General features: G+C 38.0%; 1 protein-coding gene across 1 annotated transcript; it reads left to right on the forward strand.

Annotated features, from left to right (window-relative positions):
• The first annotated feature begins 19 nt into the window (after positions 1 to 19).
• On the forward strand, positions 20 to 26,654 carry TUBGCP4 (tubulin gamma complex associated protein 4). Its single transcript, XM_012546622.3, has 18 exons — positions 20 to 354; positions 5,424 to 5,552; positions 7,187 to 7,309; positions 7,914 to 7,967; positions 8,447 to 8,503; positions 9,315 to 9,394; positions 11,000 to 11,201; positions 12,072 to 12,237; positions 12,554 to 12,678; positions 13,325 to 13,375; positions 14,154 to 14,259; positions 14,663 to 14,770; positions 15,287 to 15,425; positions 16,969 to 17,146; positions 17,721 to 17,855; positions 18,968 to 19,084; positions 24,645 to 24,784; positions 25,363 to 26,654. Exons 1-18 carry the CDS (start codon positions 277 to 279, stop codon positions 25,373 to 25,375), a joined length of 2,001 nt encoding a protein of 666 aa, XP_012402076.2. The 5' UTR covers positions 20 to 276; the 3' UTR covers positions 25,376 to 26,654.
• The last annotated feature ends 580 nt before the right edge of the window (positions 26,655 to 27,234 follow it).

The following is a 27,234-nucleotide window of genomic DNA, read 5'->3' on the forward strand; positions in this document are numbered from 1 at the left end:
GAGCTCGCTGAAATAGAAGCGAACGAGATCAGACAAGCTACGTGAACACTTCCGGGATTCTATTGGCGGGGAAAAGGGAAGCCCTCACGCTGACCGGTGCCTTTTTCTCGTCCTCGCAATGGAACTGTCTTTCCAGGCTAGTTAGTTTGAGGAGAACTACACTCCCCAGTGGGCTTTGCGCATAGTGGCGAGAGCAGTGTTCTTCCCAGAGGGCGGTAGGGTTCGCGCCGCAGGAGGCTGTGGGCCTTCTCAGCAGCCCGTTGCCCCGCCGTGGGGATGATCCACGAATTGCTCTTGGCGCTGAGCGGGTACCCGGGTGCCATCTTCACCTGGAACAAGCGGAGCGGCCTCCAGGTAATCTTCATCCTAAAGGGAGCGCTAACTGAGACACTAACTGACTGAGGGCTAGGGGCGGAGCTAAAATTGCAAGTGTGGAGAGCCGGGGGCAGGATCTGGGGCGGTAAGGAGGTCAGAGAGGCGGTGCCCTGGGAATGGAGCGCATGGATGGACTGTGGGGCGTGCGGAAGAGGGATGGGGGCGGGGTCATGGGAGCTGATAAGGAGGGGGCGGAGCCTGGGAGAGGCGGGAACGGGGTCCGAGGAAGTGGCCTCAGCTGCTGAACGGAGGCGGGAAGGGCTAGGACAGAGTGGGCGGAGGGGCGGGGCCGTGGTAGCGGAGGAAGGAGTGAGGAAGAGGATGGGTTGCAAGGTGGAAGAAGTGAAGGGATTCAGGTAATGGTTTCAGAACTGGCTGTGAGTGGGAGGCTTCCAGAATCGACTCTAAATCTCCAGCCCTTCCACCTCTAAAAGAAAAAGCAGCTCTTCTCGGTGATTCTTCTCTGGGGAATTTCGATGGTCTCGGTCCCAGAGGAATAGCAAGAGATCATAACTTAGCCGCTGGTCTTCATTTTACAATTGAGGAAACTGAAGTCAAATAATGAGTGGTTGTCCTGGAGCTTGAACCCAGATCTGATTGCAAATCCAGCATTATTATTATTATTTTTACCATAATTAACCTTGGAAAAAGCTTGGGTATTTAGGCTAATGAAAGGCAAAAATATTCCCGTCTCTCAGTTAATATAATACTGTGATGTTTAGAAGAATTGTATATATTTATTTAACCTATAGAGGATTGCTTCTTGCATTGGGGAGGGAGGAAGAGAGAGAGAAAATTTTGGAACACAAAGTTTTGCAAAGGTGGATGTTGAAACCTATTTTGGCATGTATTTGGAAAAATAAAATACTATTAAGAGAAAAAAAAAATCCTCCACAGAGCTCTCTAAAGCATAGGTAATGTGATGACTGCGTTTAGCACCCAGAGTATTTTAAAATCAGCCAGAGTCAGGATAAGGGAAAATCCTTGATCTTTATTCTTTGCAGAGGTGAAGGGGAATGGCGACAGGAAGTGAGAGCAATCTCGACAGGAATCTGGCCAGCAGTGCCTCTGGCTCTCACACCCACCCACCAAATCTTGGCACCAGGAGTCCTCTAACTATGACCGAGGGCCGGATGCAGCTGCTGAGGACGTTTATCCTCCTCACTCAGGGCTATGAAGTTGCTTTATTTAAAGGCCCACAAAACAAAGTTTTTGTTTTTACTATAGTCTGGCCCTCCAACTGTCTGAGGGATAGTGAACTGGCCCCCTATTTAAAAAGTTTGAGGACCCCTGTAGGCAGTCTCCTATACAATACATCAAACTTGCACAGAGAGTGGGCAGGGCCATTCTTTCTCCAAGCATATATCAATAGAGTATTGTCCAATTGCTAATTAGCCTCAAGTGCTGGGACCTTAGTGCTTCTGCTCAGCTTCAGCCCATTACAAGATAAGATCTTTTCATTTACCTGCTCAAGAATGTTCACTTTGGCTCTACAACCAAACTCCTCCATTGGTATTGGTACTGCCCACACTCACACTCCAGCTCCAGAATGATTATATGTGACTAGCCCCTTTATGAATTCTGTTCCAGCCGAACTGGGCTGACTTGAAATTCCTTTTTTCCTCTTTGTGCCTGACACAAACTATTCCTAGAAGTCTTCTCTCCCTTATGCTCCAACTACCATCTCCCACATGAGACCTTTCCTCAGCTCCACTCTGTCTCCAGCTGTTAGTGCTTCCCCTGGAAAATTATGTTGCATACTTTTTGTATTTACTTGTTTGCAAATATATTGTATCTTCCTAATGGAATGTCTTTTTCCTTTCAAGTAAGGACTATTTTGTCTTTGTCTAGCATAGTGCTCAGCTATAAGGAGACCTTAATACTTATTCATTGATCATCTGCTTCTACTTGCATGCTAGTGAATGTTGCTACAGGAGATCCCAACACTGATAAACTAGATTGCCTACAAATGGATATTATCTAATCTTAGCTGAGCCTTCACTTCTGCTTGCCAGTTCTCTTCTCTTGTTGACATTCTGTTGTACTTTTCTATTAGCCTTTTTCTACCCCCCCCCCTAAACAGGAGATTTCAACTCATACTTCTCTAACAAATTGGGACTGTCCATCAAGAGTTTCTTCTCCTGTATTACATACTTCAAAGTGTCTCAGTGTTATCCTTTCCTTTGCATTAGTCAAGCAGGGAGAGGAGACTTCTCACCAGTGCCAATTCGACAACTTCAGAAATTCTTAATTTGGGGTCCGTGGACTTGGTTTTTTGATAGTTTGATAACTTTTCCAATGTAATTCATTTCCTTTGCAATCATATGCTTTTTATTTTGCATATTTATAAATTTTATTCTGAAAAGAGGTCTTTAGGCTTCACCAGATATGATCTGCCAAAGGAATCTGTGACTCAAAAATGAAGTTCCTCTTCTGCTTGTTCCTTTGACCCCCCACCCTTCTCTAGGAGCCTGCTCTTTCAAATATTTTCTAGTTCTACCAAATTTCCAATCTCTCCCTGTCCACTGGCCCCTTCCCTGATGCCCCAGAAACATGCCAGCTCTTTTCTGTTAATTTTCTAGAAAAGGATGTCTACACTCATTGCCTCCACTTGGTCATTTCCCACATACTTTTCAGCCTCCTGTATTCTTGTTCTTGTCCTCACCACTTGGCTGAAGCTATTGTCTCTAAAGTTACCACTGATCTCTGTATTGTTAATTTCATTGAGTTTTTTTTTTTTTTAAATCAATCCTCTTCTGTCTTGATTTCTCTGTAATGATTTCTATTTTAATGCCCTCCTTTCTCTGAATACTTTCCCATTACTGAGCTGGTATGACATTGTTCTGTCATGTTTCTCCTCCCTACTCTACCCATCCTTTTCAGTTTTCCTGTGGATGCCATGACATAGTGCTGTATGCTGGACCCTCTTATACTCTTTCACAGTGTCCACCTCTCACTTCCCTGGGCCCAAGTATTATTTCTTGGCAGATGACTCCGGCCACATCTCCAAGAGTCATCCTTGATTCTTCTTTCAGCCTTTCTATCCCCCAGTGTTCAATCTATTGCTAAACTATACCTCTTCTCTCACCTACGTCCCTTTGTCTCCATCCAGAGAGCTGGCCTAATTCAGGCTCTCATCAAGTTTCATCTGGATTATTGTAATAGCCTCTGATTTGAACTCCCTATCTCAAATCTCCTCCATTTTTTCAGTTCATCCTTCTTAGAGCTGCCAAAATGATATACTTAAAGAATAGTTTTGACCATGCTGTTCTTCTACTCAAGAAGCTTTAATGGCTTTCTGTTGCCTCTAAAGTCAAATATGAATTCACCAGTGCATTCCTAAAATATTATAGTAACCTTCTAATTGTTTTCATTGCATCCGGCTTCCCTTTTTTCAGTCCAGCCCCCACAGAGCTGCCAAATAATGTTCTTAAAATATATGTCTGATCCTGTCACTCCCCGGCTCAGGGCGTTTTAATGGTGACATATTGGCACTAGGAAACAAATTCAGACTCTTTTTTGGGGGGGGGGTGTATTAGGGGTGTTTGGGGCAGAAACACTTTAATAGTCTTTCCCAATTTGGCTCCAGTTTGTTTTTGTACCATGGTTAGACATTATTTTCCTGTGTGTGCTTAGTTGTTCCATCCATATTGGGTTCTGTTTATTCCTGGCAGAAGATACTGCATCTCCCCTCTAAATGCATTGCCCAGGCTGTGCTCCTCTGAACAGTAAGTCTTTTTCACTTTGCCTTTTAGGACTCTGGTTCTCTTCAGATTTCAGCTTAAAAGATATCTCTTCTCATTTCTTCACTTGTTGATACTCTCCTCCCATTAATCTGTATTTATTTATTTTATGCTTACCTGTGTACAATTTCCCCCCTTCAGTATGATGTAAACTCTTTGAGGATTGCATTTTTGTTGCAGTGCATTTTTGTTCTGGTGCCTAGTGCCTGGTCCAGAGGTGCTTAGAAAGTGATTCTTAAATTGACAAACTCAGCCCAAAGGAAGGTGTTGACATTGTTTTTCCTTTTCATTCTTGAATTTTTTTGTGTTTAACTGTGGTTTGGGTGGATTTTTTTCCCTAAACGTTTCAAGTTTTGCAACTTAGAAAAACAAGTCTTATTTATAGACTTTCTCATCTTTTATATTTTGTGAAGCTATAGGGTTTGAGAAGAGCACAATACTTTTACTGTTTTTCTTGTAATTTATTCATAGTATTATCTTGCATTATCTCTTAATGAGAGTGGGTTTGTTTTTTTTTAAGTTTTCATGAGTATCTGTTAGTGTGCTTCATATCCCCTGCAATAAGTAGTATAATATAATACTGTGCACACAGAAGGTCCTTAATAAATGTTTAGTCAGTGCTTCAGTGTTAGAGATGGGAAGGTAGAAGGGTTTAGGAAAGAAAAAGTAATTGCTTGTTACTTAGCCTCCCTTACCTCTTCCAAAATTATGTCAATCCAATAAGCATAATGGATTCTGAATGAGAAATTTTTTAGACCTAGACAATGCAGGAATTTTTTGACCTAACTGCGCATATTTATTACAAGGGTTTTCTTTTTCTTTTTCATTTAATGAAGGGGAAGAAGAGAAAGAAAATAAATGCTTGTTAATTGACAAATTACATTTTAAAAATAAACACATTTAATTTAAATTTAAATTAATTTTATTTTAATTTAATTAATTAATTAATTTTATTTTAATTTAAATTTAAATTAATTAAATTAACATTTAATTTAATTTAAAGAAGAAATATCTTCTTTAAATGATATTTACAGGGACCGAAAAAATCAATTTTTTTACAACTATCATGAATTTGTGTTAAAAAGTTTAGAAAGAAATCGGTAATATGGAAATAGTTATGTTTTATAGAACTTCTGAAAAACAAATTTCTGTCTCACAAAACAGAATGAGGAAATAAAAATAGGATCATAAAACTTTTGGAGAAAAATGTCATATCATTATTGTAAAGCATTTGAAGTATCCTTGGGAAAGGAGCCAAATGAATCAGAGGCATCCCTATTCCTAATACTGTTGCTTCTCTTGTAGGTGTCACAAGACTTTCCATTTCTCCATCCCAGTGAGACTAGTGTGCTGAATCGCCTTTGTCGCCTTGGCACAGACTATATCCGCTTTACAGAGTTCATTGAACAATATACAGGTCATGTGCAACAGCAGGTGGGTGGCTACTCCTTGGAGACTAGAAGCCCCTTGAGGACAGTGGTGATACTTTTTATACATTTTGCAGAAGGCCTTTTTGATTCAGAATAGTGGCAAAGTATAAATGGTAATAGTAACAATAATAGAATCACTGAATTTCTGAATGGGATCTTGGTGGCCATAATAGCTATCAAATTCTTACTACCAGTACTATTAATGTTAAAAATAAATGAAAATAAATCTGGTCTATCTTTACAGACTTCTAGCAAGAATCATTTCTTGCTGAGGTAGCCCACTCCTTGCTTGGATAGGTCTGAGAGTTAGGAAGGTTTTTTCCTGACATTAAACATACATTTGCCTCTTTCTGATTTTAATTCATTGCTCCTACTCCTATTTCCTTGAGAGCAAGCAGAATCAGTCCATATGAATGATACAGAGTTGTCTTTGGGATAGAATTCACCTAAGGTTATTTACAAGTGTATCTTGTTTTTTGAATTGTCTTTTCCTATAACTTTTGGGAGTTTTTGTTCCACAGTATAAGTGACTTAAGAATCAGCATTGTGTGATGGGAATAGCGCTAAATGGGGATCTGGTTCTGTCACATGTTTCCTGTAAGAAAAGTGGAGAAAGTGACTGAATCTCTCTGGCCTCAGAAAAATATTTGACTTAGATGGGAATTATATTAGATAGGAGAAAGGGAAAAAAGGGAATTGGAGACTGGTTTTAAACTTGGGCTTCTAGTTGGTTTTTTGCTCAGATTAAAAAAAATTTTTTTTTAAATCTGGGTTATTCAAATACAGTAGTCCTCAAGGAAGATGGTTTTTTTTCATCAGAAAAGGAATTCTTTCCTTTTTCTCTTTATATCAGAAAGCTTTTATTCTTCCTTAAGGTGAAGGGTTAAAAAAAAATCGAGGCTTAAAATGAACAAGATGTCAGTTTGGAAGGTGGGAATGGGAATTATGATTCACACTGATATAATCATTTATCAAGTGCTTTTCTTATAACATCCCTTGAGGTAGGAAATAATAAATGTATTATTTACACATAAATAAACGTGGGCTCAGAGCAGTGAGGTGTTAGAGCCAATCTGAGCTCAGGATCTCTTTGTTTTAAAAACAGTGCTGTGATCTCTGTGACCTTGGACAGATCACCTAACCTCAATGAACTTTTTCTTCGTCTCTGAAGTAAGAAAGTTATACTAGAAGAATTTTAAAGAGCCCTTGCCACTCTAAATCTATGATCCTATAATATTAATGGGCAAACTATTTCCTGCATTATTTTGTCAGTTTTTTCTTCTTGTGGAGGTACTAATTTGACAGTTATTCAAGCATCAACAATACAACAAATGATGACAATAATAACAAAAATAACAGCATGTGCAGAACACTTAAGGTTTTTGCAAAGTACTTTATAAATATAATCTTATTTGGTCCTTACAACAACTCTGGAAGTAGGTATTAGTATTATTATTATTTTCATTTCACAAATGAGAAAACTGAGGCAGACAGAATATTTTACATATCAAGAATTTCACAACTAGGAAATATATTGATGTCATATTTTAACTAAGGACTTTGTGACTCCAGATTCAGCAGTTGATCTGAAAAATCTCAATAATATGGCTAATTTAACTTGACTTTGTTTAATTGCAGGATCACCATCAATCCCAGCCAGGCCAAAGTGGATTACATGGAATTTATTTGCGGGCCTTTTGCACAGGTCTGGACTCAATCCTGCAACCATATCGCCAAGCACTGCTTGACTTGGAACAAGAGGTGAGATAGAGAAGAAGAGAAATGAGAGACAGAGCTTCTAAATTCCTCAACACATCCCCCCCCTCCCCTTCCTTCCCATTCCTTTACTTCCTTGCCGAAACATCTCCTTGGAAAGAACATGCCCTCTGATACTCTCTTGAAACTGTCTCATGTTTTTCAGAGATGAAAAATGTCTTTAATAGGCTAGGAACATTATACTCTCTGCTGTTGCTCATATAATGATCAAGAAACTTCCTGTGTATATCAGAGTTTGTCAGGGTATTCTGTGAAAGTCTTGCCTTTAGTTGTTTGTTTGTTTGCTGAGGCAGTTGGGGTTAAGTGGCTTGCCCAGGGTCACACAGCTATGAAGTGTTAAGTGTTTGAGGTCAAATTTGAACTCAGGTTCTCCTGACTTCAAGGCTGGTGCTTTCTGTTCACTGTGCCACTTAGCTGCCCCTTGCCTTTAGTTTTTAATGACCTTCATCACTTTCCCTATTCCTATATGGGAACCTAAAAGTACCCAAATTACCCTAAGGTCCATTCTTTCCCTCTTCCCAACTAATATCTTTATACCATAGCTTAGAAGCTTGCTAAGATAATTTTTCTAATTATATATATTTTTCAGTTCCTTGCTGACCCTCATCTTTCCATATCACATGTCAATTACTCCTTGGATCAGGTATGCTTTATAGATAATGGAATATCTTAGATTCTTTTAATTTGTTCTTTTAATCAGTTTTTTTTATCAGTTTTAAATAGTCTTTTAGGCCCTATTTGATTATTCTGGTATTTTGAAGAACCCTCCTACTTCCAGATTCAAAATTGAGTCTAAAATTTTATATTTCGTTTATTTAATTTGCTTAAGTATATCAGCATTATTTTATGAATTCTAAAGATAAATCATCTTAACATTTGGTAATAAAGTTGTGCATACTGATGTTATATTACTTGTCTTTCTCTCTACTTTCCTTATTCTGCCTAGCACCTTAGAAGTTAAGATAGGTTTAGAACAGTAGATTCTTTTCTTATCTCTTCTGAGTGGACCTCATGCCTTTATCTTCACTTAGAAATGCTATCATTTCCTTACCTTATGTTTATATTCCCTTTCTTAACATTTGGTTCCTTACTCTCTTAATTAGCTTTTGCTTTGTTTTGTAGTTCCAGCTTCTTTTTCCCTCAGTAATGGTTGTTGTTGAACAGATTAAGAGTCAAAAGGTGAGTACTTCTTTGTTCTGGTTAATAATATTAGTAATTCATTGTGCTTAGTGATTTGCACTAATTATATTTCTTCAAACTGTTGTGTTTGAGGAAACTGTGAAATTAGACCTGAGAAGGAGAGACAAAGTACATGTTTATCATTTATGGAAGCAGGAAACTTTTTCCTTAAAATCATATTTCAGTATTAAGAAATCACAGTGCCTAAGCCATTACCCTATTTTGTTTGTTAAATGTACTTTTTTCTTGTGTTGTCACTATTATTATTCTCATGGAAAAATTTATTTCAAGTATTCTAAGAGACTGCTGGCATTTTGGGTGTGAGCTAGTTAAATTTGAAACCTGCAAACACTGAGTAGCTTACATGATGAAGTTGTATTAGGAAAAGTACCCTCTGGTTGTCTGATTTAAATAAGTATTTTTCTCATGAATTGTACAATCAGTTACGGAAGCAATTTTGAAAGTAGCATAATTTTTACAAATTTATCTACAGCATTTTAAAAAATCTGCAGTGAGCCAATTGGCTCATTCCTGTTATCTTTCTCTTCCTCTGTCTATCCACTCCTAACCCCAAAAATATTTAATGAAGCTTTTGCAAAGGTCGATGTTGAGGTGTGAGAGGACTGTAAAGGTAAGAAGAGGCCAAATTATAAACCAAACAGGATTTTATATTTAATTGTGATCATAGGAGGGAGTCCTTGGAATTGAGTGAATAGGGTTCATCTGGACCAGTCACAATGTAAAACATAAATGTTTACAGTAGGCACTATTAAAATAGAATATAGTTCTTACAACTTTATCTTTTCCTCAGATTCATGGTTGTCAGATCTTGGAAACAGTCTACAAATACAGCTGTGGAGGTCTGCCTCCTGTACGTAGTGCATTAGAAAAGTAAGTCACAAAAAGTTAAAGATGATTTATCTTTAGAATTCATAAAATAACCAATTATGAGAACTTCAGGATCTAGTGAATATGTGATGGGAAGTGCAGTACTTTCTACCAGAAAAACTTAGGATTGACACAGTTTGTCAAGAACATTTTATTTGCCTAAGACGTCTCCAAATTGTGTAAGATTTCTCCAAAATGACCAGTAATAAATGGGACAGAAAGCTAACACTGAACAGATGGGTCTATGTGACTCAAGTAAGAGAGGCCAGAATGCCAGCCAATAAAGAAGACTCCAGGATGGTAATCTGTGAAGGAGAGTGAAGTAGCCTGGACAGCATTAAGGTCCCTCTAATATTTAGATTCCCTCATCCTCAGGGAGTCACCATTATATATGCTGAGTTTTGCTTAGCTATATTTGAATAAATCACTACTATTTTCAGTCAGAAAGTCAGTAGGCATTTTATTAAATGTTTGTCAGACTCTTTGCTAAGGCTAAGAATACAAAGAAAGGCAAAAATACAGTCCTTACCATCAAGGATGTCACTTTTATAATGGGGGAAACAACTTTTAAACAACTATACACACATTTACATATAAGATACTGTATATATAGCGAAGAACTAAGGTAATCTTAGAAGGAAGGAACTGGTAATGTGGAAGGACCAGGAAAGGCCTTCAGCCAAAGGTGGGTTTTGAGCCAAGTCCTGAAGTAAGCCAAGGAAGCTACTATGTGGAGGGGAGAAGGGAAAACCTCCCAGACCCTGAGACAGCCAGTAATGATGTGTAGAGTCAGAAAAGGGGTATCAAGAAGGCAAGAGCTTCTGGATTGTAAAGTACATGAAGAGACTGGAAAGGTAGGAAGAAACCAGGCTGTCAAGAGCTTCAAATGCTAGAGAAAATTTTATATTTGATCCTGAAGGTGATAGGGAGCCAACTTCTTTTGCCCATTTTATCTTGCCCTCTTTAAAACTTGAAATTAAGCTTCTCTATACTGGATGGAAGATTGGATTATATGATCCCCAAGTTTCCTTCTAATTCTAACATTTGGTTATTGCACAAGAAAGCCCTAGAAATGCTTCAGATAGTTCTACAAAAGGTGTTTGATCTTCTATTTCCATGTATTTTTGTATTGCTACATTTCTAATTGTCATTCCTCCCTTATCAAATCCATTCCCTTCCTTCTTGGTAAAGCAAGAGAAAATAAGGAAACAGCTCTTGCTGGCAAAGAAGAAGCTTCTCTAATCTCATTTCACTTCATTTTAGCAGGATTTTCTGTCTGAAACTCTTAAAAGAGGGTGAGAAAAAGTCACATGAAAAACTTCTTTTCTAAAAGAAGCTGTCAGAGTAACTGAAAAATATTTTAAATTTTAATATGTGAGCTTTATTTCTAAGAAATGTAATGACTGAGTAAGTTCAAAAAGATAGGAATAAAAATGGAATCATTATCTTTATCATAATGGACAGTTTTCCTTCTGACTCACCATATTCTTATTCAGATCTTAGCCAGTGCCCTCTATTAATATACTAGAATGGCCTTCATTTGGGAGTTTGAACACTCAATGCAGAGACTTTTATGGTATTGATTTTTCTTTCCCTTTCTCCATTCAGAATTTTGGCTGTGTGCCATGGGGTCATGTACAAACAGCTTTCTGCCTGGATGCTACATGGCCTGCTCTTGGACCAACATGAAGAGTTCTTTATTAAACAGGGTCCATCTTCTGGTCTTGTCTCCACTCAGTTGGAAGAGGAAGAAGAGGACCTGGGTATTGGAGGCCTGACCGGGAAGCAATTACGAGAACTTCAGGATCTGGTGAGAGTTCGATGGGGAGTGTAGTATATTCTACCAGAAATTGACCCCTTTGCCCTCTCAATGAGCTTCTACTGGATCTGCCACCCTGCTGCAGTCTAAGCCACTTTCCCTAACCTGTCCATTCCAATATTTGCCTTTGCCTGAATGAGGTTTGCAGGTTATGTGGGAAAGAGCACTGACTCTACCATCCCTTGAGAGCCTGGGTGCAAACCCCGACCTCCTTTGCTAGGGCCAGTCCCTTAATCTTCCTGAGGCCTATTTTCCTCATCTATAAAATGAGGTTGGACTTTTCAAGTCCCTTCCAGCTCAAGATCTGTGAACCTGATAATCCATTAGAATAATCAGTTGTAAAGTCCTCTTCATGCCATATTGATACATATGAAGAAGTGGGTAGATAGCACTTTTGAATTCCTTAACCTATGTCTCCCTGGCAGCTTTTAGATTAGGGATTCACAAAACCCTATATAGATGCCAGTGTATTATATAAGAATTATAAATTCTCAAAACTGAGGTTAATAGGATTTTAGGATTTTTTAAAAAGACTTTAATGTCTTAATGAAGAAACTAAGGCTCAGAGTAGTTAATTTGCTAGAGAGCCCTATAACTAGTTAATAGCATTGCTAGGATTAGAGCACCCACATGTTGTAAATCTCCTGTCTGCTGCTCTTTCCACTAAACTAGACTATTTTTTTTAACAAGTGTACAACTGTACACCTAGTGATTTAGGGCAAGTGTGAAGTTGTACATTCCTGAGTATAAAGTCCCTATTGTCCAAATATATTAATTGAGGAATATAATGAATAGAGATAAATAGATAAACAATTCCTGTGACCTTTCTTGTTTCCTTTCTAACTCCATCTTCTTACCTAGCGACTGATTGAGGAAGAGAATATGCTTGCTCCTTCTCTGAAGCAGTTTTCCCTTCGAGTGGAGATACTTCCTTCCTATATTCCAGTGAGGGTCGCTGAAAAAATCCTGTTTGTAGGAGAGTCTGTACAGATGTTTGAGAATCAAAATGTCAATCTGACCAGAAAAGGTAAGAAGTCCTGCCCTGATGTCTCATCCCCAAGAGCTGGTCAAAAGCAGATCTTATTGCCAAGTGCCTCATGGGCAAAGGTAATGATCAGTGTAGCATATTATATTCTGAAATAAATAACCAAGAGTATGCCATGATGCTTCTTGTCAGTAATCAAAGCATATGAAGTGGTACCAGTGGTTAAGAGCAAAAGTTATTGTCCTGTGTTTGCTAGACCCTGAGTAGTTAGATTCTCTATGATAGCAAATGAAAGAACGAAATCATTGTTGGTAGCATAGCTCCAAGGGTCTTTCCTCCTACTATCCATGATACACAGGATCTATTTTAAAGAATCAAGAAGATACCTTTGCTGCAGAGCTGCATCGCCTCAAGCAGCAACCTCTTTTCAGCCTTGTGGATTTTGAACTGGTGGTGGACCGGATACGCAGCACTGTTGCTGAGGTTTGCCTTTTAAGTGTCTGATCCAGTAGACGTTTCTGAGGGGGTGGATTGGCCTGGCAGGATAGAAAATGGAGCACTGCAGCTGTTTCTTGTAGCTGGCATTGGAGACCAGGCGAAGGAATGATTTCTCAGGCCAAATCTTTTTTCTATCTTTGGGTTGAATGAATGATCCAACATTAAGTATCTATTCCTCTTGTCAAGCTCAGTCTCTTGAGGGACAAGACATGGAATGTTTTGCCGCCTGCAAAGTGACAGAGATACAACTGGCTTAGCCTCTTATGCCACAAAATTTTCTTTAGTTAAAAAAAAAAATAAGGTCTTTGTTTAATTTGAACTGTTAAGCATTTTGTATATGTGTGTCTGCTCCACAATAACTTTTGATCAAATTTGGTATGCCACTAAAGAATTTAAAAAAGGGAGGGGGGGGGGAAGGAGCGCTAAGCTAGTGCTCGTTTTACCTTTCCTGTTGCTGGCATGTAGAAAGTCTAGTATCAGTTTTCAGAAGGATTTTATAGACAATTTTTTGTAATGATCATAAAAATAGTATCTGTTTGTGAGTCACTTATTGGAACATAAAGTAATTTTTGATAATCTTCTTTTCATAATGGTGTTTTAAAATGAGATTTCACTGATCTTGTTTCCTCAGCATCTGTGGAAGCTCATGGTAGAAGAGTCAGATTTACTGGGTCAATTAAAGGTAATAGTTTCATTTATTTTCCTTTACAAATAAAATGTAGCTAACAGGAAATTACTTTGCCTCCCCATACTCTCCTGACTTTGGGAAGCAAACCTATCCCCCTGGATTCATATGATGACCTTGTATCTCTTTCCCAAAGTAGCCCATTTCTGGATGTCAGTCTGAAGAAACAATTTCTTCTAGGATTTGCTTCTGTAAATACAAACACGATTACATAAATCTATTATAGCACAAAGAGATGAGTGTAAGTTTTTTTACAATTTGATCCTTTGTGTTGCCACTGAATAAATGATACTAAACACACTGTAATCTTTTTGGATTAACAGCATCACTAAAATTTCAACTGCTGATGTGCCTGTTTAGAATGGCAGAATCTTATATATGTATGTTGGAGAAGGGAAGGAAGTGGCCTAGTGTTTACTGGTATGAAAAAAAAACATTCTGTCAGGGCAGATGGGTACCTTCTCTGCAACTTTTTATCTTAGAATATAAAGATATTCTTTATGCTGAGTCTTCTTCAAGGCTTCTTCATTTATCTGCTTTCTTTCATGCTTTCTGCCCCTAATTTGTATTCAGTTTTACTTACTTAGATATAAATTCACTCTTCCAAATAGACTATAAGCCACTGGACAGTAGGGATGATTTTATTTTCTAATGTGTGTTCCCATCTCCTTGGACAGTGCCTTACACATAACAAGAGAGCTTTAACTGAATTGCATCTCTTGGATAATGAGGAATAACCAGGCTTGTATGATTTTTGACTTGTATACTTGTAAAGATCATTAAAGACTTTTACCTTCTGGGACGAGGAGAACTATTCCAGGCCTTCATTGACACAGCCCAGCATATGTTAAAGACACCACCCACTGCAGTAACTGAGCATGGTAAGTATCCTTTGCCTTCTGAAATTATATATTCCTGGGATATCATTTATACTACACTGTTGATTGTAGTCAACAGAAAAGTGGATGATTGAGTTATAAAAGTGCCTTTCCATGAGAGAAAAGCCCAGTTCTCAGCTTCTTCACTGAGGAATCAAGAAGCAGTCTCCTTATCCTCTGTCCCTGCCTAAAGGAGTTATTCCAGAGCATCTGGTAACTCCCATCAGGCTGCAGCTGTCCCATGGGACAAATAGCCACATAAACAGTGAGATCTATGTGAAAAGGTTCAGTCTGGAGCTTAACGTCAGATAGTGTTTGTTCTTGACAATATTACAATCAGGCAGGATTGGGTGCAAATAATGTAGCCCAGTGCCATTATTTGCTCCCTGTTCTTTCTCTTTGCCAGATGTTAATGTGGCCTTCCAGCAGTCTGCCCACAAGGTATTGTTAGATGATGACAACCTTCTCCCTCTGCTCCATTTGACAATTGAGTACCATGGAAAGGAACATAAAGGTATTAACTCCTTTTCTTTTTCCAGCCCATATCAATATTTTTCTTTTTCTTTCTTTTTTTTTTTAATGGCTCTGCCTCCTTCTCTTAAGACATTGACATGGTTTTCTTGGATCTTTATCTTAAAGTTATCTCCTTTTAACACTCAGTCCTAAGAGATCCTCAAGTTCAATTTTTTGATTTTAAGTATTAAGAAACAGGAATGCAGAGGGGTGCCCAGACCTGTGAGTGGCAGAGCCAGGATTAGAATCCAGACTACTTCTTTTCCCATCCAAGGATTATTTCCCTATACATGCTGTGTTTCTGTTAGATGAGTCAGTTCTTGCCTATTTAAAGGCCATAAAGTAATTGCCTGCATGTATATTGTTTATTTCTTTGTCCTCTACCTGATGAATCTTCTTGTGCCTTAGACATCCTCCTATCTTTTCTCTCCTGTTGTTCATGTACATTCTTCTTTTAACAAAACACACTATCTTAATTAGGCTGAAGTTTCTGCATTTTCTCTTTTTTTTGCCTTAGATGTCACTCAAGCACGAGAAGCACCTTCTCGAGACACCTCTCCCCGAGAAGCCCCTGCATCAGGCTGGGCAGCCTTGGGTCTTTCCTACAAAGTGCAGTGGCCTCTCCATATTCTCTTCACTCCTGCTGTCCTAGAGAAGTAGGTTTACAAGACCTCTGTGAGCTCTTTACTAATAATCACTAACTCTCCAAGTGCTCCAGGAAGGAGGTGATCTAGGTGAGGAAGACAGTGGTCCTCTGAGCAGGTGTTAGTAGTCTGCAGAGCCAGGAGATAGAATCTAGCCATCTCTATCCCATTATATTTAACAAGCAGGTGCCTAACCTAAAACTTTTTCAAGAACTCCTGGAGAAAGGGGTCTTTTTGGATCAAAACCCTTAGGAAAGTTGTATGAGTTAGTAGAAATAGTGCTTACCTTGGAAGCGCTGAACCTGATGGAGTCCTGGTGGGACCACTGATTGCCTCTGTGATAACGTACAAGTCACTTATACTCCCTGGGCCTCGGTTTCCTCATCTGTTGAATGAGGGAGTTGGACTAAGTAGCCTCCAAACTTGGGTCTTCTCATATCGCATGTTGCCTGTTTTTTAAATAGATTTGGGGGAAGCTGGAGACTTGTCTGGAGAGAAGATTCTAGTGGCATTGACCAGCATAATCAGCTTGATGCTGATATGTCCTTAACCCCTTTGAAAAAGGCGTGTTTAGAGAGGGATTATTTTAGAATTTAAGGAAATTAGGTTTCTGATTTGTGTATGAAAACTCATGCTTAGAGGTGATGTAGGTCAATACCAATAGTCTTGTGACAGAGAGAGAGAGAGAGAGCTATCTGCACCCAGTACTGTGGGGACTGAGTGTGGATCACAACATAGTATTTTCACTCTTTTTGTTGTTGTTTGCTTGTATTTTCTTTTATCATTTTTTCCCCTTTTTGGTCTGATTTTTCTTGTCTAACATGATAATTGTGAAAATACATATAAAAGAATTGCATGTGTTTAACCTGTATTGGATTACTTGCTGTCTAAGGGAGAGGGTGGTGAGAAGGGAGGGAGAAAAAAAATTTTGGAACACAAGATTTTCCAAGAGTAAATGTTTAAAACTATCTTTGCATGTGTTTTGAAAATAAAAAGCTTTATAAAAAAAGAAACGAAAACTCATGCCTGGATAAGAGGTCACATAATTCTGGCTCCCCTAGGAATCTACTCTTCTTCCAAGCTTACCCTATCTTCATTGTGTGTTCTCTAACATTCCTCCCACATCAGTAACTGTCATTAATTAGGGAGGAATAAAAAGTTTAATTATAATCTCTAGAATTAGAAGGGACCTGACACCTTACTTGGTACGGCCTCACTCCCAGGGCAGGAGTTCTTCCTCAGAAAGAGTAGATCAGCTGTTATTTGGTACAGCTTGTCAAAGTAAAAGTAGAAGGGGCAGAGGCTGTTCTGGGTCTCTCCTGCTGGAATGGGAAGTCCTGGGACAGACACATGCACTAAGTTGAGCCTCAGGAAGGAGGAATAATGGCCTCACCTCCAGCCGAGAGAACCCAACTCTTGCTTTCCTCATATCTTTTCTTTTTAGAAACGGGAAGGAAAGTGGGATGAAAGGATAGGATCAGGAATTTAACTCAGGGAAAAAGGCAGTAGCTAGGAATGGAAGATTCTAATATCGTGGTGGTTGTTTGGAGCCTAGGTACAATGTTGTCTTCAAGTACTTACTCAGCGTGCGACGAGTGCAGGCAGAATTGCAGCACTGCTGGGCTCTCCAGATGCAGCGCAAGCATCTCAAGTCCAACCAGAGTGACGCCATTAAGTGGCGCCTGCGGAACCACATGGCCTTCTTGGTGGATAATCTTCAATATTATCTCCAGGTCTGTGCTGAAAGTTGAGCAGTAGATGGGTGGGGGTGGTGAAGTAAGGGCAGGAGAAAGGTCTTGAAGGGACCTGTGTGAAATGCTTATAAGAGAAAAAATGGACTGTGTCATTGGGCATGGTTTTGAGGATTATTTTGCAGGGGAATGATTTTGGTGAGGTATAAAGAGCTTCACAAGCACTAAGGATCTCATGTGAGCAGTACAACTAAAGCACTTGATAAGGTCTTATGGATGCGACAGCATTGGTAGCACATTAAAATCTCATTCTGCTCTGTTGTGGCAGGAAGCTGACTCTGAATTTTTGGCATATTCTACCAGACTGAAATTTTTATGTGACAAACTATCAGTTGTCTAAGAACCAGCTTCACTAAGTTAGGAGAAGCTTAGCATCAAAGTCATGACAAATAATAAGGGCTTTTTTGGTCAGTCCAAAAGTACTTTTAGAAGAAAGTGGATGAGCTGGGGGGAGGGAAATTTTCTGTGTTTATTTTTCAGTTACCTCACTGTCTCCATCTATCCTAGAGTGATCATGTCATCCAAAATGCTTTAATTACTTCTAATCCTTCTTCAGGTAGATGTGCTGGAGTCCCAGTTCTCCCAGCTCCTCCATCAGATTAACTCCACTAGGGATTTTGAGAGCATCCAGTTGGCTCATGATCACTTCCTGAGCAACTTGCTGGCTCAGTCCTTCATCTTGCTGAAACCTGTAAGTGGGACTAGTTTGGTTTTCTAAAATTTTTATAGCATCAAATCTTCCCCTTCTTCAGATGTTGATTGAGTCGACAAGACAACAAACTTCCATTAAGCAAATCTTTATTCCCCATTTTTGTTGGTGTTTGGCAATATTTATAAAATATTTATAACTAGAAGACAGAAAGCACAGATGATATGTATTCAAGTTTTTGAAATATATAGAGTCTCAAGAATAGCTTAAGACAAAAGAAATGGAAACTGCTTTACCTATAGCAGAAGGAATTTTTTAGTGAGTATGCATGGTGATAAAAAGAGTGAGTGAAATACTTCTTCCAATAAAGATGTCTGTGAACTAAAAAAGCTTTGAAAACTATTAGAATTGATCAGCCACCAGTCTTGTACTATGAGTTCAATTCTACCTTGGAGAGAGGATGATGGGATTACAACTTCATCAATAAACATTCTTTTAGCACCTGCTCCATTAAGGCCCTATACTAGACACTCAGGATTCAGAGAGAAATGGCACGGTTTTGCCTCTCAAGGAGTTTAAAATCTAATTGAGAATACAAATTTTATATATATATATATGCAAGATAACATAATACTTTGATTTGTTACTGTAGTGCCAAATAAATGGCATGACTACTAATAAAGGTTAGAGTGTGCTTAGTGTGGATAGAAATCATTGAGAATTAGGGTGTAGTCAAGGAAAGTTTCCTGGAAGAAGTGGGATTTAAACTACACCTTGAAAGAAGACTTAGAAGTGGAAAAATAAGGAGAAGAAAAGAGTAGTGTATTTTGTACCTGCCATACAGGGAATATGGAATGAATGAAGACATATCCATGGAATATCTGTGGCATGTTCAGGAAACAATGAATAGAAACTGGGAATCCTAAAGAGCAAAGTAATTTTGAGGAAATAAAGGGAATGAGTCTGTTTCAAACCTGCTAAATTTAAGAAAGCAAAGATCCAAATTGAAATGTATATTTAGCAGTCAGAGATGTGAGCCTGGAGTTCAAATTGCAGTTGTGTTCTTGGGAATAGAAAATCCAGAGTTCTGTAATCTATCATTCCCCATAACACGCCTATTGTCCTTCTTTTACTGTTGTTGTTTTTAAATATAGGTGTTCCACTGCCTGAATGAAATCCTAGATCTCTGTCATAGTTTCTGTTCACTGGTCAGTCAAAATCTAGGACCTCTAGATGAGCGCGGGGCTGCCCAGCTGAGTATCCTAGTAAAGGTAAGTCTTTCAGTCAAAATAGATAGCTCTTCCAAAATAGAAATGGATAGGGACAGTCTTGCCAGCTAAGGGAGAGCTTCCATACTCAGTGGAATTTTTTTCAATTGTGCTTTTTTCAGTTAACCAAAATTGGCCTTCTCTCCCTCCCACTTTCCTCCACCAATGAAAAAGAAAGTAAAACAAAGCTGTTATAACAAATATATATATATATATGTGTGTGTGTGTGTGTGTGTGTGTGTGTGTCATAACAGAGAAAACTATAGATTGATATCTAATGAAAATAATGCAAAAATTTTAAATAAAATATTTGTAAGTAAACTTCAGTAACATATCACAAAGATCATACAGTATGACCAGGATGAATTTATAACAAGATGCAGGATTTGTTTGATATTAGTAAACTTATAAACATATTGACCATGTTAATAGTAATGACAAAAATCATCTAATTATATCAAAAGATTCAGAAAAGGCTTTTGACAAGATACAACACCCATTTTTGTTGAAAAGATGAGGAACTAGCCCAGGAATAGATATATCCTTAATTTGATAAGTAGTTATTATCTATAACCAAGAGTGAGCATTATATCTAATGATAAATTTAGAAGCCTTTGAATAAGATTAAAGATAAAGCAAGGATGTCAGTTATCATCATTACGATTTGATATAATGTAACAAATGCTAGCTATAGCAATAAGACAAGAAAAAGAAAATGAGGGAATAAGTACAAATAGAGAAGAAACACAATTATCACTTTTTGCATATGCTATAATGGTTTACATAGAAAGTTCTTAAGAACTAGCAGAAGAATTCAAACAATTAGCAACTTCAACAAATTTACAAGATAGAAAATAAACCCACAAAAATCATTAGTATTTCTGCATAATTACCAACAAAACTCAGCAGGAAAGAGAAATTCATTTGAAATAACTATAGAATGTGTAAAATATTTGAGAATCTACCTGCTGAGGTGCTCACAAGAGCTATAGGACTACAACTACAGAATACTTTTCATATTAAGACAAATCTGAATAATTGGAGAATATTCGTTGCCCATAGGTAGGCTGAGCCAACATAATAAAAATGACAGCACTGCTTAAATTAATTAATTTGTTCAGTGCAGGATTACTTTATAGAGCTAAGAAAAATAATAACAAAATTTATCTGGAAGAATAAAAAGGGAAATGGTGAAAAAAAAGTAGAAAAGAAGCAGGCCTAATAGTACCAAATTTTAAACTATACTACAAAACAGTAGTCATAAAATGATTTGGTACTGCTTAAGAAATAGGTTAATCACTACAACATATTAGACACATAATATACAAAAGCCAGTCAGCACAGTAGTCTAGTATTTGATAAATCCAAAGACCCTGGGTATTGGGATAAGAATTTGCTATTTGACAAAAACTTGGGAAAACTGGAAAGGAGTTTATCAGAAACTAGTATCTGGTTTCAACACTTCACAATATATATACACCACAATACTGACCAAATGGGTTTGTGTTTTAGACATAAGGGATAACATTATGAATAGATTTTAAAAGCAGGGAAGAAATTAGCTGTTTTTGAGAGGGGAAAATTCATGCCCAAAGAATAGAGAGGACTATAGGACAATTTTGATTGTGCACAAAATCAGTGCAGCTAAAAATAAAAGCAAAAATGGAAAAACACATTTGCAACGATTTTCTCTGACAAAAAACTTCCTTTCTAAAAAATCAAGAAAATGATTTCAGATTTCACAACTGGAGAACTTATTGTTGTGAAATCTGAAATCATTATATAATAATAATAGCTAGACCATTATGAAAAACAATTTGGGATATGAAAGGTTAGTAATTTTTTTCTAATCTTTCATTCCTCACTAATATATTATGCTCCCCTTCTCTTTCCATTCTTCTCTTAAAATCACCAAGACCTCAACAAAATCACTCCTAGACTTCGCCAATTAGACTTTCTATGATTCCTGATGATGATAAGGTTCAAAGGGGATATATATATATGTAAATCTCCCCATGTTTTTGTACATAAGCAATTCCATTTGTTTAGTCTCTTATCATTGTTCATTTGGGTTTACCTTTTTAATTTTTCTTAACTCCTGTGTTTGAAATTCAAAGTTTCACCAAGTCCTAATATTTTCATTAGGAATGCTTTGAAGTCCTCTGTTTCATTAAAAATCCATTTTTACCTGACTATTATACTTAGTTCTACTTATAAGTTATTTTTTGCTGTTACCCTAAGACTTTGGCTTTCTAAAACATTGTATTCCAAGTGTTTTTTTTTTTTTTTATAGAAGTGCCTTCTAAATCGTGTATGATTCTGACTGTGATTTCTGCATAAAATTCTTTCTGGGAACTTGGAGTCTTTTTTCTTTGACCCAGAATCTCTGGATTTTGACTGTAATATTCCTGGGAATTTTCATTTTGGGGTTTCTTTCTGGAGATCCATTGGTCAATTCTTTCTGTTTTTATTTTGCCTTATGATTTTAAGAGATATGGGTAGTTTTCTTTTAAGAGTTCTTGAAATAAGATGTGTAGGCTCTTATTTTTGTTTATGGGTTTCACATCAATTATTTTTACATTTTTTTTTTCTCTTGATCTGTTTCTCAGTTTGGTTGTTTTTACTAGGAGATTTCTTGCATTTTCTTTTCCCTTTTTTCAGTCTTTTAACTTTTTTTTTTTTTTTTTTTTTTTTTTTGATGCCTCATAGTCATTGATTTTCAGGGAATTTATTACTTAGGCAGAGATTTCCATAATAGCTGGAAGAATCCCACCATAAATTATTATGGGACAGTTATCCTTCTGCAGATGTCAGATTGGGCTGGAAACTGGCACCCCACTCAAGGGAATTGGGGAGGCAGTGAGCCAATTCATTACCACTTCTGAACTCGCTCCTCTCTGGTCAGGAATACCATTCTCTAGTGCAGGTTCCCTTCTCATTCTGCCAAGGATCTCTGACCCCAAACTGGGTAGTGCCAAAAATGCCAGTTGACATCTATTTCTGTACCCTGCAGGCAGTGCCTCAATATGGATCCAGATTTCCTCTTGCCCTGGTACATAGGCTCTTCCTGAGAGCAAAGTCCTTCATGCCTGGGGTGCTCTGTGCCCAACTTCATCTCTGTTTACAGGCCTCCCCATCTGTCTCCTTAGGAGGACATGGAATGGATAAAAAGGAGTTACTGTGACTTTTCCTGGATTTGTCCATCAAGTTCATTCTGGTGTTTTCTAGTTTGTGTGGAGTAATTTGGGGTGACAGCTTTTTGTACTGCTTCATGCTCTGCTGCCATTTTGGCTTCTTCCCTTAGACATCTTAAAATGCTACATGTCCAAAACTGAATTCATTAACTTTCCCCAAAAAAGCCTACCCTCTTTTGAATTTTTCAGTTAACTGTTGAGGATAACACCAGACCTAGATCTCACCCTCAAGTCCTCACTCTCTCTTACTCTCCACATGCACTCTTCTTTCCACATCAGAACATGTCACATATGTTTCTCTTCATGTTCTAATACCAGCCCTTTTCATCTCATTCGTCTTCCACTGAAATAGCCGGCTAGTCATCTCCCTGCCTCTAGTTTTTCCACATTCCAGTCTATCTTCCATTATCTCTCAAATTCATTTTTTTAAAAGTGCAAATCTGAGCATATCATCTTCCTACACAATAAGTGTCAATGGCTCCCTCTCACCCCCGGAATCAAATATAAAATCCTGTTTGCCACTCAGATCCCTTCAGAACCTTGCCTCCTCCTATCTTTACAGTCCTTTCACATCTTACTCTCCAGTGACATTGGCCTCCTTCCCACAAGATACTTCATCTCCCACATGCAGGTATTTGCACTGTCCCCTCGTGTTTGGAATTTTCTCCTCTCCATCACTTGGCTTCAAGATTCAGCTAAAATCCTACCTATCTTCTACAGGAAACCTGTCTTGATCCTCCCCTTAATTGTGGTGCCTCCTTCTGTTGATTATTTCGGATTTATCATGTGTCCAGCTTGTTTGTAAATAGTTCTTTACATGTTGTGTCCCCTAAAAGACTTTGAATTTGAAAACAAGGACTGTCTTTTGCCTTTCTTTGTATCTTCAGTGCTTGGTATGCTGCCATATATATAAAACAGATGCTTAATAAGTATTCACTAACTGACATTGCCTTCTGGTTCCAAGAGTTGTGGGCAGTTTTCTTGACATTGTTTTAATATTGTTTGTGTCATGAAGTCATTATCTTTTATTTAGTCCATTCTAATTGTCAGGAAGTCCATTGCTTGGGTAAGATTTTGTACCTCTTGTTCCAGGCTATTGATTCTCTTTCTAATTCTGCATTCCATCCTGTTCTTTTCCTCTAATGCTTTAATTTCATGTGTTAAAAAAAAAAAAAAAAAAAAAAAAACAATTTGGCAAATGTGCACGTTTCTTTTGCATTACTATGCATTTTTGTAATAGGCTTGGGAGTTTTTTTCAGGTTGGGTAGGGAGGGGAATGTGAGAATTTGGAACTAAAAACAAGTCTCTGAATTTTGAAAACAAACTTGCATCTTCCTTTCTCGAAATTCTAGTTGGAATTCTTATTCAAGCTGTATTTTTCTTTGAGACCTTTGCTTGTAGGTGTTTTGGTGTTACTCATTTCTTCTGAGTTGTGGCTTGAGTGACCCTTTCACGAATAATAACTTTTTATGGTGTGGTTCTTTTTTGTTTGTTTTTCATTCTTTCAACTTGCTTATTGACTTATGAAAGGCCAGACTTTGTGCACTTTGGGAGGGAATATCAAGGCAATATTTGTGTCCTCATCTATTGATGCTGCTTTCTTGGGGCATTGTTATGTTATTCCAGGATCTCAGGGAGCTCAGGCTGGACACTTGCAAGCTTTCAGTGTTCCCAAAAAGGTGTGATCCAAGCCGTGAAATCTGAACATTGTCCCAATGAGTAGAGCTCTGCAAGATCCTGGCCTGGTTTTAGGTTTAAGCAACACAATTGTAGATTTGCCTGTCATTGGAGTTCCAGTGGACTGCTGTTTGTCACTATCAGCCCACAGGAAAACTCTGCAGATTCAGGCAAAAGAAAGAATTCCCTTTGGTCAAGAATTCCTGCTGTGATTATTATCCTGCCAGCTTCAGTCTAGGCTTAACTGAAATGGAAACCCCTTCCTTCCCTCACCCCCAGCTTCACTCCCAGAGCTAAGAGCCACATAACTGTTGCTTCTCAACTCGTTGCTTGCTCCTTGTATACATCAGAACCTGGCAACCACTCCTTCCCCTGTAACACTAGTCTTACTGGGTGGTATAGGACCCTTCCTCCATCCTTCTGGATCTGTGACCCAGCATTGGGTAGTAAGTGACAGAACAGTCAGTTGACATTCACTACTGTTCCCTACACAAGGGTAGATCCTTATAAAGTGCTGCATCTGGGACATCATCTTGTTTTCTTGTACTGACTTGTACAGTCAGTCCCTTAAACTTTAAAGGCATTTCCTATTAAATTCCCCATCTTCCCCAGATTACTGCAGCTATAGGTAAATGAAGGATTGGGTTTTGTGGGGAATTTACTTCAATCACTATGACTTCTTTTTCCTACAGGGTTTTAGCCGACAGTCTTCACTCCTCTTTAAGATTCTTTCCAGTGTCCGGAATCATCAGATAAACTCAGACTTGGCTCAACTACTACTACGACTGGACTACAACAAGTATTATACTCAAGCTGGTGGGACTCTGGGCAGGTAGGAACAAGTGGCATTCCACTCATGAGATTCCACAGAATCAGAGACTGCACTGGAGGGGTCTGCTGAGGTCTTCTATTCTAGCCTCTTCATTTTACAATGAGGAAATAGAGATCCAATATTTCAGATTGCCCAAAGTCATATACATGACACTGTCAGGATTTGAAGTCAGGTCCTCTGACTCCACATCTAGTAGACGCTCTTGTGCTGTGCCATGCCGCCTCCTGTAAAATATCAATTTTTTTTTTATATTGAAAAGTCTGTTTGGTAGGAATTTTTTTTCCTACTTATAATGTGGATTGTCAATAAGAGTATAGTAGAAATCTATCATTATAAGGGGAAAAAAAGACTTATTTGGTCTTATTTCTTCTAAGCCTCCTCCAACAGATATTTTGATTATATTAATAGAAGACCGATTAGGTATTCTTTTTAATTTTTTTGCTGAGGCAGTTGGGGTTAAGTGACTTGCCCAGGATCACATACCCAAGAAGTGTTTAGTATTTGAGGCCAAATTTGAACTCAGGTCCTCCTGACTTCAGGGCTGGTGCTCTATCTAGGGGTCTTTTTTTCTTTTGCAGTTTTGGGGTATAATCCTGTTGCTGAGCTGAAGTTGCATTCAAGAACTGAATTCAGGAACTGTGTTGGCAACATGGCAGTTTTCATCCCTCCAGCCTGGTGATCTTTTCCGTTGCTGAGGGGTTCATGGAAACATTCTCTTCTACTTGGATAACTAAGAAATTCTTTATTTCCTCTTCAAGAATGGCTACAGTTTAATCCACTCCTTTTTGTCATGGAGCCATTAACTTTGTACAAAGGACATCATTTGTCACCATTTTGAAAATGTTAAGCTATCATACACATCCAAACAAAAGCAAATTTTCTTCTGGCCTCTAGAAAAGTTTATTAATCTTCCTTTTAGGAGTTTGGTGGTAAAAGCATGACTTAGTATTAGTCAGATGACCATGCCTGAACATGTAGCAGTTCTGCTATAGATATATTTTGAACAATCATTGTAATGTACCAGAAATAGAAATCTGCCTGACACACAAATTTGGAAAGGGGATTTTTTGCATATATTAAATTTAATTTATAATCATTCTTCCTTATTCAGAGTTTTTCCACCATCCTTGAAGAAACTAAATATCTTATAATCTGTGAATCAAAAGGAATTTGTCAACAAGTCCCAACTATCTCAGCTTAAACTTTGAGTAGGTTGGCTGGGTCAGTAGTACAGGATTTAAGATGCATGGAGGGTTTTGGGACAGAAAAAAAATCCCATGAAAAAATTTTAGCCCTAAAAGCATATTAATATTTTAAATCACAAACACCACACCCAACTAACTATATTAGTACTTTACTAAAGTAGAAGCATTTTATTTGGGGGGGGAAGGGGTAGAGAAGAGCAGTATCCTGTAGGGAGACCTCCCCCTTCCCCCCATTTAGATTTGCAACCAATCTGCAGTATATTAGTCTTAGAGAAACCTGGGCCACCCAAGAAGTTAAGTGACTTGTCCACACTTCTGGAAACAATGTATGTGGCAGGTAGAGCTTAAACCTAACTCTTTATAACACCATAAGAATAAATAGTTATTAAATCCTTACTACTAATTACTGTACTGTTTTTTGTGTATAGCATATAAAAAACCTTACTTGATTCTTTGTCCCTAGAAAATTTACCTAGACCCTAGTGCCATCACTTGATGTTCTAATATTCTCTTATATTTTCTTTAATTAACTAGTCATTTAGTAGGGACTTCCCAATGTTGTATCCTAGAAAACAAGAGCAAAGAGGAGATATTCAATTATCTCCTAGAGATGGATGGAGGTAGTCTTTCCTGCTACTACAGACTGCAAAGGGACTAACTGGTTTCTGGTAGTAAGGGTCTTGGCTACAGTAGCAATTAAATATGACTTTTTGAAGTCTGAAAATTTCTAAGTGTTCAGGTAGCTACTTCATTTTATGGGTCCTCAAGAGTTTTTGACTCACTCAGCCCAGTCCTAGACTCTCCACCATTTCCACGGAACAGCTTTACTCACACATCAAAGGAAATCAAGCCCTTTGGTGCAGTTGGGTCTTAGCTCCTAAATAAATTTCATAACTTCATATTTTAGAAAGTACATATAACTTACCAATCATATGCTCACTGGAAAGAAATACATTAAGGCAAAGAATATTCTCCATTTATCTTTGGAATGTCTTGGTACAAAATTAACTAGAAAAAACAAATAGTCAGCACTAAACCTCCTAATCACCAAATAGCAAATTTGAAAGCCCATCCCCACCCTTATCTCCAAGACCAGATGCCTCTATTCCAAAAAGATGATGAAGATTCTGCTTAAAAGTCATATAGCTGGGGTTCTTAAAATCTTTTTCTTGACATGGACCCCCTTTGGCAGTCTGGTGAAGTCTGTGGACCCCTCCTCGGAATTGTTTTTTAATTCATAAAATA

This window comes from Sarcophilus harrisii, chromosome 2, assembly GCF_902635505.1.
Source record: "Sarcophilus harrisii chromosome 2, mSarHar1.11, whole genome shotgun sequence".
NCBI classification, from domain to species: domain Eukaryota; kingdom Metazoa; phylum Chordata; class Mammalia; order Dasyuromorphia; family Dasyuridae; genus Sarcophilus; species Sarcophilus harrisii.

Coding starts and splice junctions, on each gene's coding strand:
- TUBGCP4 (XM_012546622.3), top strand. CDS start 277: ATGATCCACGAATTGCTCTTGGCGCTGAGCGGGTACCCGGGTGCCATC. Junction 15,426..16,968: donor ACTCCTGCTGTCCTAGAGAA/GTAGGTTTACAA, acceptor TTTGGAGCCTAG/GTACAATGTTGTCTTCAAGT. Junction 19,085..24,644: donor AGCTGAGTATCCTAGTAAAG/GTAAGTCTTTCA, acceptor TTTTTCCTACAG/GGTTTTAGCCGACAGTCTTC.